Source organism: Oncorhynchus nerka, linkage group LG6 (assembly GCF_034236695.1).
Source record: "Oncorhynchus nerka isolate Pitt River linkage group LG6, Oner_Uvic_2.0, whole genome shotgun sequence".
Lineage (NCBI taxonomy): Eukaryota > Metazoa > Chordata > Actinopteri > Salmoniformes > Salmonidae > Oncorhynchus > Oncorhynchus nerka.
Window position 1 is genome coordinate 24,606,670 of NC_088401.1, and position 16,091 is coordinate 24,622,760.

At 38.3% G+C, this 16,091-nt stretch overlaps 1 protein-coding gene across 8 annotated transcripts; it reads left to right on the forward strand.

Moving 5' to 3' along the window:
• The first annotated feature begins 1,632 nt into the window (after positions 1-1,632).
• Positions 1,633-14,513, forward strand: LOC115130214 (transcription factor AP-2-alpha). 8 transcript variants are annotated; one of them, XM_029661123.2, is made up of 7 exons: positions 1,633-1,772; positions 5,964-6,398; positions 7,547-7,598; positions 8,910-9,135; positions 9,743-9,861; positions 12,116-12,257; positions 13,096-14,513. In XM_029661123.2, the coding sequence occupies exons 1-7, from the start codon at positions 1,737-1,739 to the stop codon at positions 13,376-13,378; spliced, it is 1,293 nt and encodes a 430-aa protein (XP_029516983.1). In that variant the 5' UTR covers positions 1,633-1,736; the 3' UTR covers positions 13,379-14,513. The 8 variants fall into 8 exon arrangements, with proteins under 8 accessions (XP_029516983.1, XP_029516986.1, XP_029516982.1 ...); XM_029661126.2 differs by having other exon boundaries at positions 5,964-6,380; XM_029661122.2 differs by lacking the exon at positions 1,633-1,772 and adding an exon at positions 3,355-3,654.
• Positions 14,514-16,091: the final 1,578 nt, after the last annotated feature.

A 16,091-nucleotide genomic window follows, 5' to 3' on the forward strand; every position in this document is an offset into this window, starting at 1 on the left:
TTTCTTTACTTAGCTATACGGATTTGCGTTTCATCACTCCTAACTTGTTAAATAATGAATAAAGTAATGCGCCAAAGTTTGGACAAATAAGAATTACGCACGAGGATGCGTTTCTCTAGCCTATGTAATATTTTATGACATGTCGTGTTTTGAAGTAGACCATTTATTTAGCGTAGGACTAATAATTCAATAAACATCTGAAATACTACTACTATTACTACTAATAATAATAATACATGTTAGATGTTATTGGCAAAATGCATTGCGCATTATCCTTGCTAAATTGTGAGATATATCAATGCCCAAAAGGTGCAACCAGTCGTTTCAGTATCGTTGCCTATTAAACATCTTGTACGGTTTTATGATGCTTAACTGAAATTGTGCCTGGGGCTCCTGGCAGGGGTGGAAGTGGTTGAAACCAAGCCTTAGACAAACAGGTTGGATATTCACATGGAAACGGATCCTGTCCAGAACTCTTTAACACACTTGCTCGCGTTCCCTGTGCACAGTACTGCAGTAAGCTACACCTTGTTGCTCTGAATATATGTTTTAGATTGTTCTATATTTTATCTGTATTCCTGCCTGCACTTTTATTCTTTTCAAATCGATTTTCTTTGAAGACAAACATTGAGGGAATATTAAAGTTTCCCAAATATAGTACAAATATGTATAGAATACAAGTTTATAGACCGCACAGTTGCCAAACACTACAGTCAAATGCAAGAGAAAAACAAATATGTAGTCTAAAATATTTCAATATTTGCCCAATTGTGTGACTGTAATTCAACTGAACTGAGCTGCAGGAAAAGGCCTGTTGTTTAAAATAGGCTATATATCTAGACTATATATCTTATATAGCACTGTTGAATTTGAAATGGAATACTTATCGTTATGGTTTATTTGTCATATTTATATCAACTAAATAATACATCATAATTCAAGCCAGATATATCTTTCCATCCTGAAATTGACAGTGCTGTGCAACCATGTTGTGGAGCGTCGACATGTGTCCCGTTAGAATTAGAAAGAAAATACTTTTCGACCATCATTACCATTAACACCTCGGTGAGCGCACGTGTTGCTCTTTTTATTTTTTGGTGTGCCTGGTGAAGAGCTGAGCTCATTCATTTCTGGCCTGAGGCGTCTTCATAAGTATGTATTAGAAATAAACAGATGATAAATAAACCATGACCCCAATACACGTAAGGGAACCTGGTAGATTGTGTTTAAGTAATGATGTTACAGTTAACCTTCAGATTTTATCTTGACACAGTTTAATTTTTAATGTGAATAAATATTTTATAATCAACTGATATTGATATGATGTTGATATTCAATAATATATAGATTTTTCATTTACTTTTGTATTTTACATATATAAATGGTATGCAAATTATATTGTTATATTGTTCTATTCACAACAGTTAGCCCATGGATGAAAAAAAATCAGATTCTGTGCGAAAGTTTCGTCCACACACTTTCCAGCCATATGTTCATTCACAATTGAACGCAGTAAGCCCCAAAAGCATATTCACAAAAGAGCATTACCTCAACTTCAGGTAGGTTAACACATCCGGTCTATTGCGCATGTGCCACCAGGTGGCCCAGAGGGTTTTTATGGCCAGGTGAGCTGATCTCGTTCACCACAAGTAAAAGCAAAAATTGGCTTATGGACGGAAGCCTCAATGAGATAACACGACGTGTGATCTACCATATCCAGGCAAATTGAAGAAACAATGATGTCAATAATGGGCAAAATGGGGGATTGGCAGGTATGTGCTGTTTATTTCAAGACAAAGAACGTGTAGGCTAGTTGTGTAATATATGTCGAATATATGGCCACAATTGGTAAATGCATTGCCATCAACTTTTCATTGTAGAATTAGTAGGCAAGCACTATATTTAGCCTAAATATTATACAGTTATTCAATAGTTTTAATTATTTTTACTTTGACAAGTGTTCTTTTTTCTCGCAAAAGTCGATAATGTTCCTATTTACGCCTGATTAACAATAGCGCATTGGCTCTCGTAATAACTTGGGGAAAGCAGGTTTAACTTGCATAGAAGGCTACATCACTTTATATATCATGCAATTTAAGACTATAGAAAACCGTTCCTTATATAGAAGCAAATAATAGCCTATAGAATATCCTTTAGGGTATAAAATGTATTGTTTTGCTATAGGCTAGTGTTTATTGAAATGTGAATAAAATCAATAAAATAGCACAAATCATACATAGTATGCTCCAACTTATCATTATAGATGTTAATTCGTCTATGATATGATAAATTACATCTCATACTAAAGTTATAGCTCGCCCGGAAGTTGTGGTTCTTGTCATCTAAAATGTCAAAACAAATCTCTCCGATGTAGGCCTATTACTTTGGAGGGGTATGTTGGCCTAATGCAATTGATTTTTAAAGAATAATTTCATGTCGACTGTAAAACAGAACTTTCTAACGCGGTGAAACTGGAGTCGGTGAAACAATCCAAGCCTTGGTGAGATTGAGCCTTTTCGTTTCACTCTCCAAAAGCACACAACCTCTAATATCCACACAGCAGCATATAGAAACACATACAGACCCACACACTCCACGATTTATTTTTTAAGGCACCTTTACCCCGCTGATAGTTGTCATTGTGATCTAGATTCATGGGCCCTCTCATTAATAACAACCGGTTGTAAAGGTACCCCACCAAAAATGTAAATCTGAACTAGGAGAGGCCAACGCCTAGGAATTGGCGACCTGGTTCTTGACCCGCCCAAATACTTCAGACCCTCATTCACATTAAACAAGCTATGTTGTTGTGTTGATTATTTACATTACAAAAACGGCGCTCTTACATGTCGTCAATGGAGCTGTATACCTACTTTAGATTGTTTCTTCTTTTGCATGACAGTGACAGAATAGCTTTTCATGGTCTCAACTCTCAATACGTCTAAAACAACAGTTTACGAAAATCAGTTTGGCAACAAAGTATGAAGAGAGCACTAGATAGAGTATTTGCGTGTGGCACGCTCTTCAGAGCAAGTTAACCATCCTAAAATGTAAGAACATACATATTGTACCATAGGCCCATATAGGGTGTGAGATGATGGAACTTGTTTTTATGAAGCTGTTACATAAACAGTTGTTTTTATGAAACCACATTTCCTAAAACGAATATGCACGACAAAGGAAGCAAATTAATACATAACATGTATTATCCAATTATTTGTTTTATCATAGCCATCAAATGAACGTTCACACCCCCAGGTGCAGGGTATGTTGTTGCCTTTTTGTCATAGAGAATGCTTATAAAATGTACGCTCAATTCCTGCTGTATATTCTCATTGAATGTGGGAGAAGTAAATACATGTGAAATCTCGCTCCAGTGTTACCTGTGTTGTCCATTGGTGTTGGGCAGATGGGAATCAAGCGGCTGTTGATATGCTAATGAGGGAATGCGAATGTTATTACAGTGGTGCGCGAGCCTTTTACTTTCACCATTAGAGGGAGATCTCAGAGCGCAGACAGCCAAGCTCAACTAAAATAGTTTCCGCTAGAGCACAATTCACTGTGTAAAACAAGGAAAGGCGCTCTCAATATCCACCACAACTCATGAAAATGCTTTGGAAATTAACTGATAATATAAAATATGAAGATTGCGAGGTAAGAGGCTCATATTTGATTTATTGCTGTTTTCATGTAATTAATGGGGTATACTGCTTTATTTTCATTTTGTCAATCTCTAATTGTTTTGACAGTTGTCTGTGAACATATTTAATTCATTGAAGGATATACAGATGCATATTGGTTTATTTCGTATGTTAGATATTTTGCTATTTTGCTATGGGGTCATGCAATTTTTAATTGTGTAGAAAAATACATTTTACACAGTTTCAATATTAACAGTGAAAATAAAGTAATAGCAATTATAATAATACATTTTCACATCAAGAAATGAAAGTAATACATGGCAAACCCATAGGAAAACATTTATATATTTATACCATTTTAAACGTAATTGTATAAAATAGGATTTCAAAACTCACTGCTGAAACATGCTAAATGTACATAGAATGTAAGAGAATGTACATATGGAGACATACCCAAAATGCATGTGTTGACTGTATCATCGAAAAAGAAGTATGTTTAAAATAATGTGTTTAAATAATAGGATGCCTATCCCTTACATTATTATAAAATAAATCGGTGCATTTTGAGCCCTTAGTGGTGTGTGTGCACTGCACACGCTGTGTGATTGTTATTATAGAATAGAAAGTTTGGCAGTCATATCAGGGAGTTGTTTAGGAGTGGTGCAGCCAGTTGAACGTGTTTTAACCGCGTCTGGAGAATACGCATGCAAAGAGCAGCGAAGAAACGGATTTCGCCGCCCGTGTTTGAATTTGTGATTCTCTCATTCAAGTTTAGTTTACGGTTAGGCTAATAGACCTGTTTCTGTTTTTATCGAAATCAGTGTTAACTACCGTGTTTTCATAATGGTTACTCTTTTGCTGTTTTGTCAAAATGGTCGCGTGCAAATAGGTTAGAAGTGGAAAGTGGATGTCTTAAGCTTGCGTATCCGTATAATAACTTTTGAATATATTTGCTCGGAGTGAAAGTTCGGCTGGCGTAGTTTGAATTCAAATAACCGTGGATTAATTCATTCGAGAGACTGGGGAAGGGCCATGGAAAGCAAGGCGTCGGAAACTGAAGTGAAAAACAAAGGGACATGGCGAGCAGACAACCGCCCTCTGAACAGTAAAAATGTGCCAGCCGAGATGCCCTCAGCGTTTGCTGGATTTTCACACGAATCAGAGGTGCACATTGTTTCCGTCCATGGCTCTTCCTCTATCTCTGGTCCCCCCTTCATTCTGCCTTTCTTTCACTTGTGCTTGCCTTCGAACCTTTTAAAATGTTCCCCCCTCTCTCTGATTCGTCAGACGCAAGAGAATGTCCCTCTTTTTGTCTCCCTCTCTCTCTCCCCTCCTCACTCACTCCCTCTTTCTCTCCCCATCTCTGATTAGATAGATATACTGATTCCTCATTCAATGGACGTCATTTAGTGCAGACTCTGCCTTGAGTTGCTTCCTCGCTTCACGCTCGATTTCCGACCATTCTTCCCTTATTAAGAATTCGTGTAATATTAATAGTCATGAATATCTGCTATTAGGAGTCCAAGGAAAGAAGCAGCTCTTTGCTAATATGAGCTCAGTCGAGGGAACAGCACAGTGATAGAGACAGAAGACGGAACAGGGATACAGGAAACTTTAAACATAAATCCGCAAGATCAAACATTGCATTTTAGAATCGAATGAAGGGCAGTGGGAATTTAACCAAATTCTGATGGATTATCGTTCTTCGGTGGTGCTTATCTGAACATTGGGCTCCGTGATCTTTCAATAGTGTTGTTGCTGGCATTATTTTGTTTGCTCGTACATTTTCGTTGTTTTATCAACGTTTTTCTTCTGAAAATTCTCTTTTGAATCGCTCGAAAATCTTCGCAGATGTTAGTGCACAGCTTTTCCGCGATGGTAAGTTGGACTCGGTGGCAAAGACAGTTATAGCCTACTTCGTGCAGCATTCAGACTCCGATTATTGCCTTTTTTAGTCAAATAGTTTTGCAAACTATCATACAAAAAAGAAAAAATAATGCAATATTGCTCTCACATTTAATTTCAGTAGGCCTATCTAAATATTTCAACTGTAATCATTTTCCCCCTGAAAATGATCAAATAGGCCTACGGGTGTGTTATTAGCCAACAGTAATTATCACTGTTATTATTGTTAGCATTATTATTATTATTAGGCTATTATTGCTGCGTTCAACAGATAAATGCTGTTGATTTTATTTCAACCAACGACTTTGAATAGACATTCAATTATGGTAGGTGACAGTCCATAAAAGCCCAGGTGAAAACGGGTAAAATGGAGGGTTGGTGTATAGGTTTAATTTCTCCGATTCTTTTTTCCTGCAGGATCGTCACGACGGTACCAGCAATGGGACAGCCAGGCTACCTCAACTGGGAGGCGTGGGCCAGTCTCCATATAGCGCCCCTCCACTCTCCCATACCCCAAACTCCGACTTCCAGCCACCGTACTTTCCTCCGCCCTACCAGCCAATCTACCCCCAGTCTCAGGACCCATACTCGCACGTCAACGACCCCTACTCCCTCAACTCCCTGCACGCTCAGCCGCAGCCACAACACCCTGGCTGGCCGGGCCAGAGGCAAAGTCAGGAGAGCAGTTTGCTGCACCAGCACCGTGGCTTGCCCCATCAGCTCTGTAGGGAGTACCGTAGAGAAGTGCTCCTGCCGTCGGGCCACGGAATCGATACGGGACTCTCAGATTCTATCCCAATCCATGGAATACCTCACTCTTTAGAAGATGTTCAGGTAATTCAGCATTATTTGGTAATTATATTATTATTACTATTACATTTTTACTATTACATTGTTGTTGTTGTTATTATAATAATTGTTGTTGTTATTATTTTTCTTATTATTATTTTGAAATTATTATTAGGCCTACACACGTAGCCTTCTATAGCCTAAGTGTTTGTTGCTGTAAATTGGCAGCTCTGTATGAAATGTCACGGCCTTACATGTATTGACTCAGTGCATGGCATGCAATTTTATAAATGCAGAAATGGTCAAAGATTATGGCCATAACCATTGCATTGAATTGACAGAGCCCTTTTTATGTAAATGTTCCAACAGACATTACATTTTACAAACGGCTCTCGAGTGAAACACTGTATAAAAGCCTATTTGCATGGATTATTCAGTCTATATTCTCAAGCTGTGTTTGCACTTTATTAGCTGTATTATTTTGTTGACCCCCTCCCTCCACGGAAAAGATGCATAGTGTTATAAACACTTGCCTTAAGCAAACAGATCAAAGCTGAAGCTCTGAGAACTATAATATGATCTGCAACCCCTCTCACAAAATGGATGGTATACCGCGCTTGTTGATTAATATTCCCTGTCATTTTTGGACATGATTCTGGATATCCTCCCTTCATCTTTAATTTAATTGTGCTCATTGAAAATACTCAAGTCCCGATATGAGCGGGAGGCTGAGAGCAATAATAAAATGTCCACTCGGGAGTTTTGCACATGCAGGCACACTATGAGCACCATGTTTTAGATTAAGTTCCATCGCTCTGCAGGTAATACGAATACATCAAATAAGTAAAGGCCTGTACAATGACGCGTTTTTTTCTAAAACAAATGCCTAATCCCCAATTAGCGTGCACGACGTGTAATACCACCTTTATTCCGAATACAATTTGGATTCATAGTTATTCGTAAGTATCCACTCTGCGGATGGAATGAGGTCACGATTATTGGGCGACAGAGCTTCATTATTTAAGTCTGATATGCATGACGCGCACTGCCCAACAGCTATAGCCAATATCACCCTCATTGAAAATAATAACAGGCCCATCATATATTTGGATTGTGGGCTACATGCCAGTCTTTTGCAAACAGCATGACATGTAAAATTAATTTCATTGTATTCCATATTAAATAGTGTATTTTGCATCTGTGTGTTGCAGCATGTTGAGGATCAAGGAATTCACATCCCAGATCAGACTGTAATTAAAAAAGGTAAGCAATTTCCTTCGAGATGCCATGTATGTTTCCACAAGCTGCACACCACACCACCCCTCTGCTCCGGAGCTTGTGCGGTAGTCAGCGCCTCACTGAACCAAGTGGATTAATGCGCAGTGTTTTTTATTACGTGAGCTCGAGTGCATCAAACTAACTGCATGCACCTTTTCATCAATTAATGCCAATGTCAGCATTTCAGAGTAGGCATAGTCAGATGCGAATATGCCCTATATAGGCTATGCTGTTTAGGCTATTGGTTTTAATGTGTTGACGCATCTTTTCGCTATATATCGTAAATATAGGCCCGTTCGGGAGCAAATCTAAAATGGCAGTTGGTAATGCTCTATGTATTAAGTATCAGGATGATACCAGATCCTGCATCAAAGGTGGAAAAAAATATACGCTGCAAAAATAGGCAAGGTCTTTAAACCATTTATAGAGTCTCATTCCATCAGTGTTTGGCTTCGGTTGATTATGGAATAATGCGTTCAGTGTTGCATTATCATATATGGGCCTAGCATAATTGCGTGTGAATTCGATTGTTTACTCCTACAAGACCATTTCTGGCGTGCTAGGCCTACTTCATGGTCAGGTTGAACGTTACCCCTCTCGCCATGTGGAGTCTTTTGTCAGTTCAAATTAGATGCGCAGGGGATACATCTTGAGAGATGCTCTTTCCGCATCAACATGATAATTGGCTCTTATATTAGTAATCTCAAGAGTTCGTTTAACTCCTATCGTCTCTATTAGCCTCCCCTGGGCTATTAATGTCACAAGTGATCTATCCAAAAGCGCTAGTCCCTTTGTCTCCGGTTACAGCACACAAAACGGTAACCCCTGCAAAGTGAAATCACACGCGCGACTGTATTTTTGGGGAGACCATGGATATTTGAAAAAAGGCTTCTCTTCGCGTGCTGTGTGTGTGTGTTTTAAGTATTGCAACATGTGTGCGCGCGCGTCTGCAAAAGCGTGCGATGTTTCAGAGCTCAAATTGCATAGATAGCCTACCCTGAACAAATATTGGGCCTATACGAGGCCTACAATATGGTAGAACATTTTGCAATGGTTAGGCCTTTGTGCGTAGGCCTAATAACCAAAATAAGAAAACAATAAATATGCCTATATTATCATTATTAATGTTTATTATTCGTGTTAATATTATTATTATTATTTGGCTTGTCATACCCTATGCCAATTGTTTTAATTGTGTGTAGGCCTCTACACCCACACCACGTTTGATATGAATGTCATCTGATTAATGGTCTACATTGAATACGGTTCACAGAAATTGTTCTCCTTCTTCCCTAGGTCCAGTTTCTTTATCCAAGAACAACAACGTCTCCGCCATTCCGATAAATAAGGATGGTCTTTTTGGCGGTGTGGTAAACCCCAACGAGGTGTTCTGCTCTGTTCCGGGTCGCCTGTCTCTGCTCAGCTCCACATCAAAATACAAGGTCACGGTGGCGGAAGTGCAGAGACGCCTTTCGCCGCCTGAGTGCCTCAACGCGTCACTGCTGGGCGGGGTGCTGAGAAGGTGAGCCGGACTTTAATGTCGCTCCTCATTCTTTATCCCAGGTATAATTAAAATCGACCAAGCGTGATACCTCCTGCATTTAAAACAGCCCGAAAGGCAGACTGTTAAATTCCGTATTAACTTTACACTCACAATGTAGCCCACAAATGAATGTAGGCCTTTTGGCCTTACCCTCAACCCTGTAAGCCTAGTTTACGCACATCATATTTCGGCCTACACCAACAACAGTAAACTAGTTCAGTGTTTAGTCTATAGATTCCAACCTCGACACAAAGCCAGTATTTTGGGTATACACTGTGCATTCAAATAAAGTAGTTTCAGTGATTTGAAAATACATAGCCTATATTGACACACACATAGGCCTGTAGACACCGATAGTGTTATAGAAGTGTATGGAATGAAGACGATGCTATTATGGCATTGTTGTTTTTTAAATCAAGATAGCTACCTAATCTTTGATTCAATAATATGATTAATAACATACTTATTAATTCAGACCTTTTTGGATCAGATAGTGTGTAACAATGATGGTAAAAAAATAAAATAAAATAAAAACATACCATTTTACAAATTAGCCTATTCATACATTTTTCTGTTCTTGTCACAGGGCCAAGTCTAAGAATGGCGGAAGGTCCCTCAGAGAGAAATTGGATAAAATCGGATTAAATCTACCTGCAGGTAGACGCAAAGCCGCAAACGTTACCCTGCTGACGTCACTAGTCGAAGGTAAATTGCATTGTAAATGATCTGAGTTCCGGTTCCCGGGATAGCAGGTGCTTTGAACGGTTTCAGGGGGGACATTCGAAATCAGTATATGCGCTCATCCATGTAATTTGGACTGACTTTGCCTTGCAAACCAGTCATGCATGAAGGATATATGTGTGTTTTTGAGAGAGAGGATGATGGTATTAATTTAAAAGGCTTTTCGCAACATTGGCCTGTGTATGTAGCCTTCGTGTGTGCAATCCTCTCGTGAAAGTGGTCCTAGAATAGACTACTACAGTGTGAGGTGGGTTCGGTAAGCCTGGCTGGCCTAGTTTGTACCAGATGAACTAGGCTCCTTGTTGAAGCAGGGTTATGGGCATTTGCTTATTTATTGTCTAGCGTGAGTTTGGAGCTGTTTCACCTCTGGCAGAGGTGGATCGATTGATTTATTAACCCTATAGTGGCTTGTTATCATGATCATTATTATAAGGCCTATATTAGGCTAGTAGTAGTAGTAGTCGTAGTAATAATCATAGTTATAGTAATAGTAGTAGTAATAGGAGTAATAGTAGTAATAGTAGTCGTAGTAATAATCATAGTTGTAGTAGTAGTAGTAGTAGTAATCATTGTTATAGTAGTATTAGTAGTAGTAATAATCATAGTTATAGTAACAGTAGTAATAGTAGTAATAATCATAGTTATAGTAGTATTAGTAGTAGTAATAATCATAGTAGTAATAATCATAGTAGTATTAGTAGTAGTAATAATCATAGTTATAGTAACAGTAGTAATAGTAGTAATAATCATAGTTATAGTAGTATTAGTAGTAGTAATAATCATAGTAATAGTAGTAATAGTAGTAATAATCATAGTAATAGTAGTAATAATCATGGTTATAGTAATAGTAGTAAAAGTAGTAATAATCATAGTTATAGTAATAGTAGTAATAGTAGTAATAATCATAGTTATAGTAATAGTAGTAATAGTAGTAATAATCATAGTAATAGTAGTAATAATCATAGTTATAGTAATACTAGTAGTAGTAGGACCACTAGCCAACAGCTACAGCTACAGCTACTGTTATTAGACTTCTATTATTCACACATGCAGGGACACTTTCTGTTTCTCTGTGATTGAAGTGGAAGTGACCTATGGAAGATCTATATGTTGTGAGACTATTAAATAATAAATTAGGTAATTGTGGCACACTATGAGGATGCCATTGCTATTGAATAAATCCATTTTGCTTGCAAAGTTGAACCTTATTATTCAGTGCGGTGGTATTTGGTGAGCTGTGGATTTTAAAGGTGAAAGCCTGGGACGGTTCATTGGTTCCTGTTAATCATTACAGCCGTGGAGCGAATGCAATATTCATTGTACTTCATTGAAATTGGGTGCTGTATGGTAATGAGGTTGAAGAAATATATGATTCTTTGCGATAAAGTGTGTGTGTGTGGGGGGGATATGAAGACACTCGGTTATTTAGTGAAGAGACACTGCGTTTTTCTGAAGTGCTGTTATTGTTTATGATCCGCTCCATTTTATGGAAACGAGTTTACTGGACTTGAGCTTTGATGCTAATTGGCGCATGCGTTCTTCCGGAGTTGAGGCTTATGGCAGGAAGCCCCGCAGTAAAAACCCAACTGTTTCAGGAAATTAAAACCAAAGACTTGAAAAAATCTACAAAAAAAGGCAGACCTCAATGGAATGAACCTATAATTCTCATGGCTAAAGTTTGTAGGAGCGAGATTTGCATATAGCCTTTTAAAATTGCTTTCGTTGTATGATCTGCTGGACGTTCAATAATGTTTAGGGATGGCTAAGCAATGACATGGTGATATGCATGACGCTACTTATGGCATTTTATATTGCTTCCCTGATATTTAACTCTTCTCACGGAATGGGGGCCTGACTCTTATTGATAACAGGTAGCCTAGCGGTTATGGGCGAAAGGTTGCTGGTTCGAATTCCCGGGCAGACAAGGTGAAAAATATGTAGATGTTCTCTTGAGCAAGGCACTAAACCCAAATGTCTCTCTGCTTAACAGCGTCTGCTAAATGACAACAAGAAAAATAAAATAATCCATCATGTGATGGAAGGTACAAGTGCTAGCCTATACCCTACTGATTTGGAATTTGATGCAAAGACAAGGCCTTCTCTTTGGCAGAGGACGTTCATTAGATGAATCATGTGTTAAATGGAAGCGTTAATTGGTCTATATTTAATGTCCAATTTAGAGCAATATAGTATACTCAATCCATTCTTTCCTTCTCAGGCGAAGCCGTGCATCTTGCCAGAGATTTTGGTTACGTATGCGAGACTGAGTTTCCAGCCAAGGCAGTAGCTGAATATACAAACCGTCAGCATTCCGACCCAAACGAACAAGTCCAGAGGAAAAACATGTTATTGGCAACGAAGTAAGTGTTATATATTCACATTTCATATGTAAAAAAAATGTGATTCTCGGGTTTACATCGACAGTGTTTGCAAACACAAATGGATGGTCGTGGTCAATTCTATAAATTCGTTTTTTATATTTTTTTGTAGGCTTTTTGATAGGCCTATATATTTCACATGCATTTCTAAAGTGTTGATTTATGGACTCGTTATTTGTGTTACATTGTAGTAGGCTATTGAATGGATGTGACATTAAAACTGACAAAAAAAATATTGGATACAAATTAATCGACTAATGTCCAATTATTTGTCCTTCTAATAAGCCAAATAGGTCATCAAGTGATGTTATGCACACGACAAAATGCCACAATGAACAAACACTTCTTGAATTCGACACTTTCAACTAATATTAGACATACTGAATTTGATATCCATGCTCTGTATTCGATTCATGCCAAGCATTTTGGCGTTGCGTAAGCATTGAATAAAACACGTGCACGAATAGCCTATCTGAGACTATCCAATGTGGAGTTTACTGTAATTGGTCGATTGAACAGGCCTCAGATTCACCCATTTGCAACCATTTTGTTTGCTGTGATTGGGATTGCATTGAAACATCGTTGGTTTTACTCCAACGTCAACCTTTCCCCACTGCATTTTAACATTTAGACATAGTACGACACTATACTTATACGTCCCTTTGAACAAATATGCGATAGGCCACATTCTAATGTTGTAGTACTAACTACATAAAATTAATAGGATCTTTGAACATGTCTTGTATAGGCCTATACGTCATATTAGGGGCAGACTGGCATTATGATTGTAATTAACATATATATTGTCTCCCCATTTTAGGCAAATCTGCAAAGAATTCACAGACCTGCTTTCCCAGGACCGTACGCCCTTGGGGAATTCTCGACCACAACCTATTCTTGAGCCAGGGATTCAGAGTTGCTTGACCCATTTCAGTCTCATTTCTCACGGATTCGGGACCCCAGCCATGTGCGCGGCCCTCACCGCTCTCCAGAACTATCTGACCGAGGCGATTAAAGCCATGGACAAAATGTACCTGAACAACAACAGTCACTCAGACAGCGGCACTAAAGGCGGAGACAAAGACGAGAAGCACAGAAAGTGATTCCCACCTGAAAGCCCAATATAAATATTATAAATACATATAAATACTATTGATCAAGTTAACGTGCCACTTCCTGATCTCGCGATGATTTTACATGTTTGTTTTTAATACCATTCAACTTTGGATTCACGGGAAGTGATGCGCAAGATCCCCACAATAATTAAAAAGAAAAAAATGCTGAAAGGCGCAAAGAACAGATCCAGAGAGGGAAAGATCTCTGCCACATCTATGACTTTTTATGTACTCCCTCTTTTTATGAGCTGCAACGGACTGAAATCGAGCGACCCTTATATCTCTCAATTTACGATTGTAGCCATGTGACAAAAAGAAGCTAAAAGAGGATGAATTATTATCAGTATTGTGAATAATAAACTTGAAAAAAATCCACAGAGTTCCATGTCATGACTTCAGTTGTAGACTCTCACTCCAAGCGACCAACTTGAACTTTGAATTTCAACACGATTCACGGTTATATAAGGGAATCTGTGTTCATGTATGTATATATTTATTTATGTGTAATTTAATGGGAATTGTAAATATGGTGCGTCTGTTGAAACTTCTTTTTTATTTATCTGGTGCCTCCTGTTTTAGTGGGTTTAAATATTCGGTTAGTTCTTCATGTGGTTTTATGGTTATTAGAAAACAGAAGTTTGGGGTATTTTTTCTCTGGGATATTTCAATTCAGCCCTCTTGTAGCATGTTGAGGCGACATTGAAGCAAGTAAACAAATTTAATAGAAATAAACCTCCATTTCTCTCTAGCTATATCATCCTTATTCCATTCAGTTTTTTAATTGAAAAGTGCATAATCGAGACCCCGAAGAGAACTGTTTTGTGTTTCTACTTTCTTGTTTTTATACAAGCTTTTATGTGTTGTGCCAATCAGAATACGTTTCACTTGTTCTTCCCTTGAAGCACCATAAAAGCAATAAATGGATATTGTCTTTTGATTCTTTTTTTTATGTTCGAAGTAATTCTAAGCATTTGGGACCATCTGATATCTTGTATGTCCAATGTCCAAATTGGAGGCGGTTTTAGCTGTATTGTATAGACTTGTGCTGGCAATAGTTCCCATGCCTGTCAATGTATTATAGTCCTTTGTTGCCCAGAAAAAAATAAACATTTGATACGCTTCATGTTGATTTTTATTCATATATTTTCATTTTTTATTCAGTGGTTCAGACGCCCGGGTGTATTTTCGTTCTTGGCCATATTTTCTATTCAGCACGGTTACAGTAATTGAGTTTAACTCTCCCCTGACGAGTGTTCCTTGCAATAAGCAGCTGAACCCATTGTTTCCCTCAAGTATAATAAAACAACTTATACTTTCAACTCATAGTTCAGAGCACAGGATCATTCAAAACCGGAGCCGAGCTTTTTTACCATGCCAAATGACACAGAAAACAATGAATTATTTGGTGTTTGAAGTGTGTATAGCGCCAGCCCTCAAGCAAAACCGTTCTTTAAAATCAGTGAGATCTATATGGCTGTGTTGAAGGTTATTACATTTGCTTTTCCCTACTACTCTATTGTTTTCTTTATTTCGTTTTTGTTAAAGCTTTTTTAAGGCATGCATCAAATATTTGTTATTACTAGCCTGTCTGTAATTATTGGTGTTGTTTGACAGCATTCAGTTGGAATCAAATGTGGGAAACCTATTTAAACTGCATTCAGTTAAATGATATGACAAATACGTTTGCCTGTGGATATCTCTTATATTTGCTCACATCTCTACCCATAGGCTTCGTTGTAGTCATGTCGATGCAAATGATCACGTATGCTTCTAACACACCTGCTGTAGCCTTGTTTGGCGTGCCTAAAGCCACGGGGACGATGCATTACATAAGCGAATTCAAATGGAGTTTTGATTGTGTATTGATGGCATGCACCTCGAAATCAATCTCTACTGAAGCATGGTGGAGTGGAGTCGGTGGATGTATATGCATATCCTGTGTCTGTGCTCTGTTCTATTTTCCACTCTCTGGTTCTATTCGAGAGCGTTGTGGCATGGGGATGTTGTGACATCGAGATAGATGTAGGCCTACTGAGCAACTTTTCTTCAACCCCCACCCCCTTTTCTTTTACATTTTCCAAAATAGCGGTTATTTATTATCTGCATATTTTAAGCCCAGACGGTCTGTTTTATTCCGAAGCAGTTGTTTTCAAATAAGGTGAATGAAGCCTAACTGTACATGTCCTTGGCATAATTGCGGTGCAGTGCTGTAGCAGGTGAAGCGAGCCATTGTCTGTCAGGGCTGTTTTTGTTGGCTGCATCTCAGATTGTGTGTGGGATCCTAACCCCAGGCACAATAGCTCACTCATAAAGAGGAATACCCGGCTGCTCCTTCCATTAAAAAAAAGCATAAATAGTCACTTTAAAGGAAACAATCGTATTAAATAGCATTCACTGGTATTAGGAAGCCCCTCACGTGTGTCATTAATGCTAATGTTATTTAATAAATGTATCGGGGTAAATGAAAGCGTTTTTTGAGAGCGAGACGAAAGCATTATACATGTCTATCACAATGGCAGCTATCGAAAGCACGTGAAGGCTATAGGCCTATCAAGGAACGAACATGCAATGCCATTGCCCCCATTTCTGAAGAGAAAAAAAACACATTTTCTTTGGTTTGTTTACTTTGATACAAACCTGTAATTTACATAGGCTACTGTTTTAATACGACATTTTTAATTTTGCCATAATTTGATCTTAA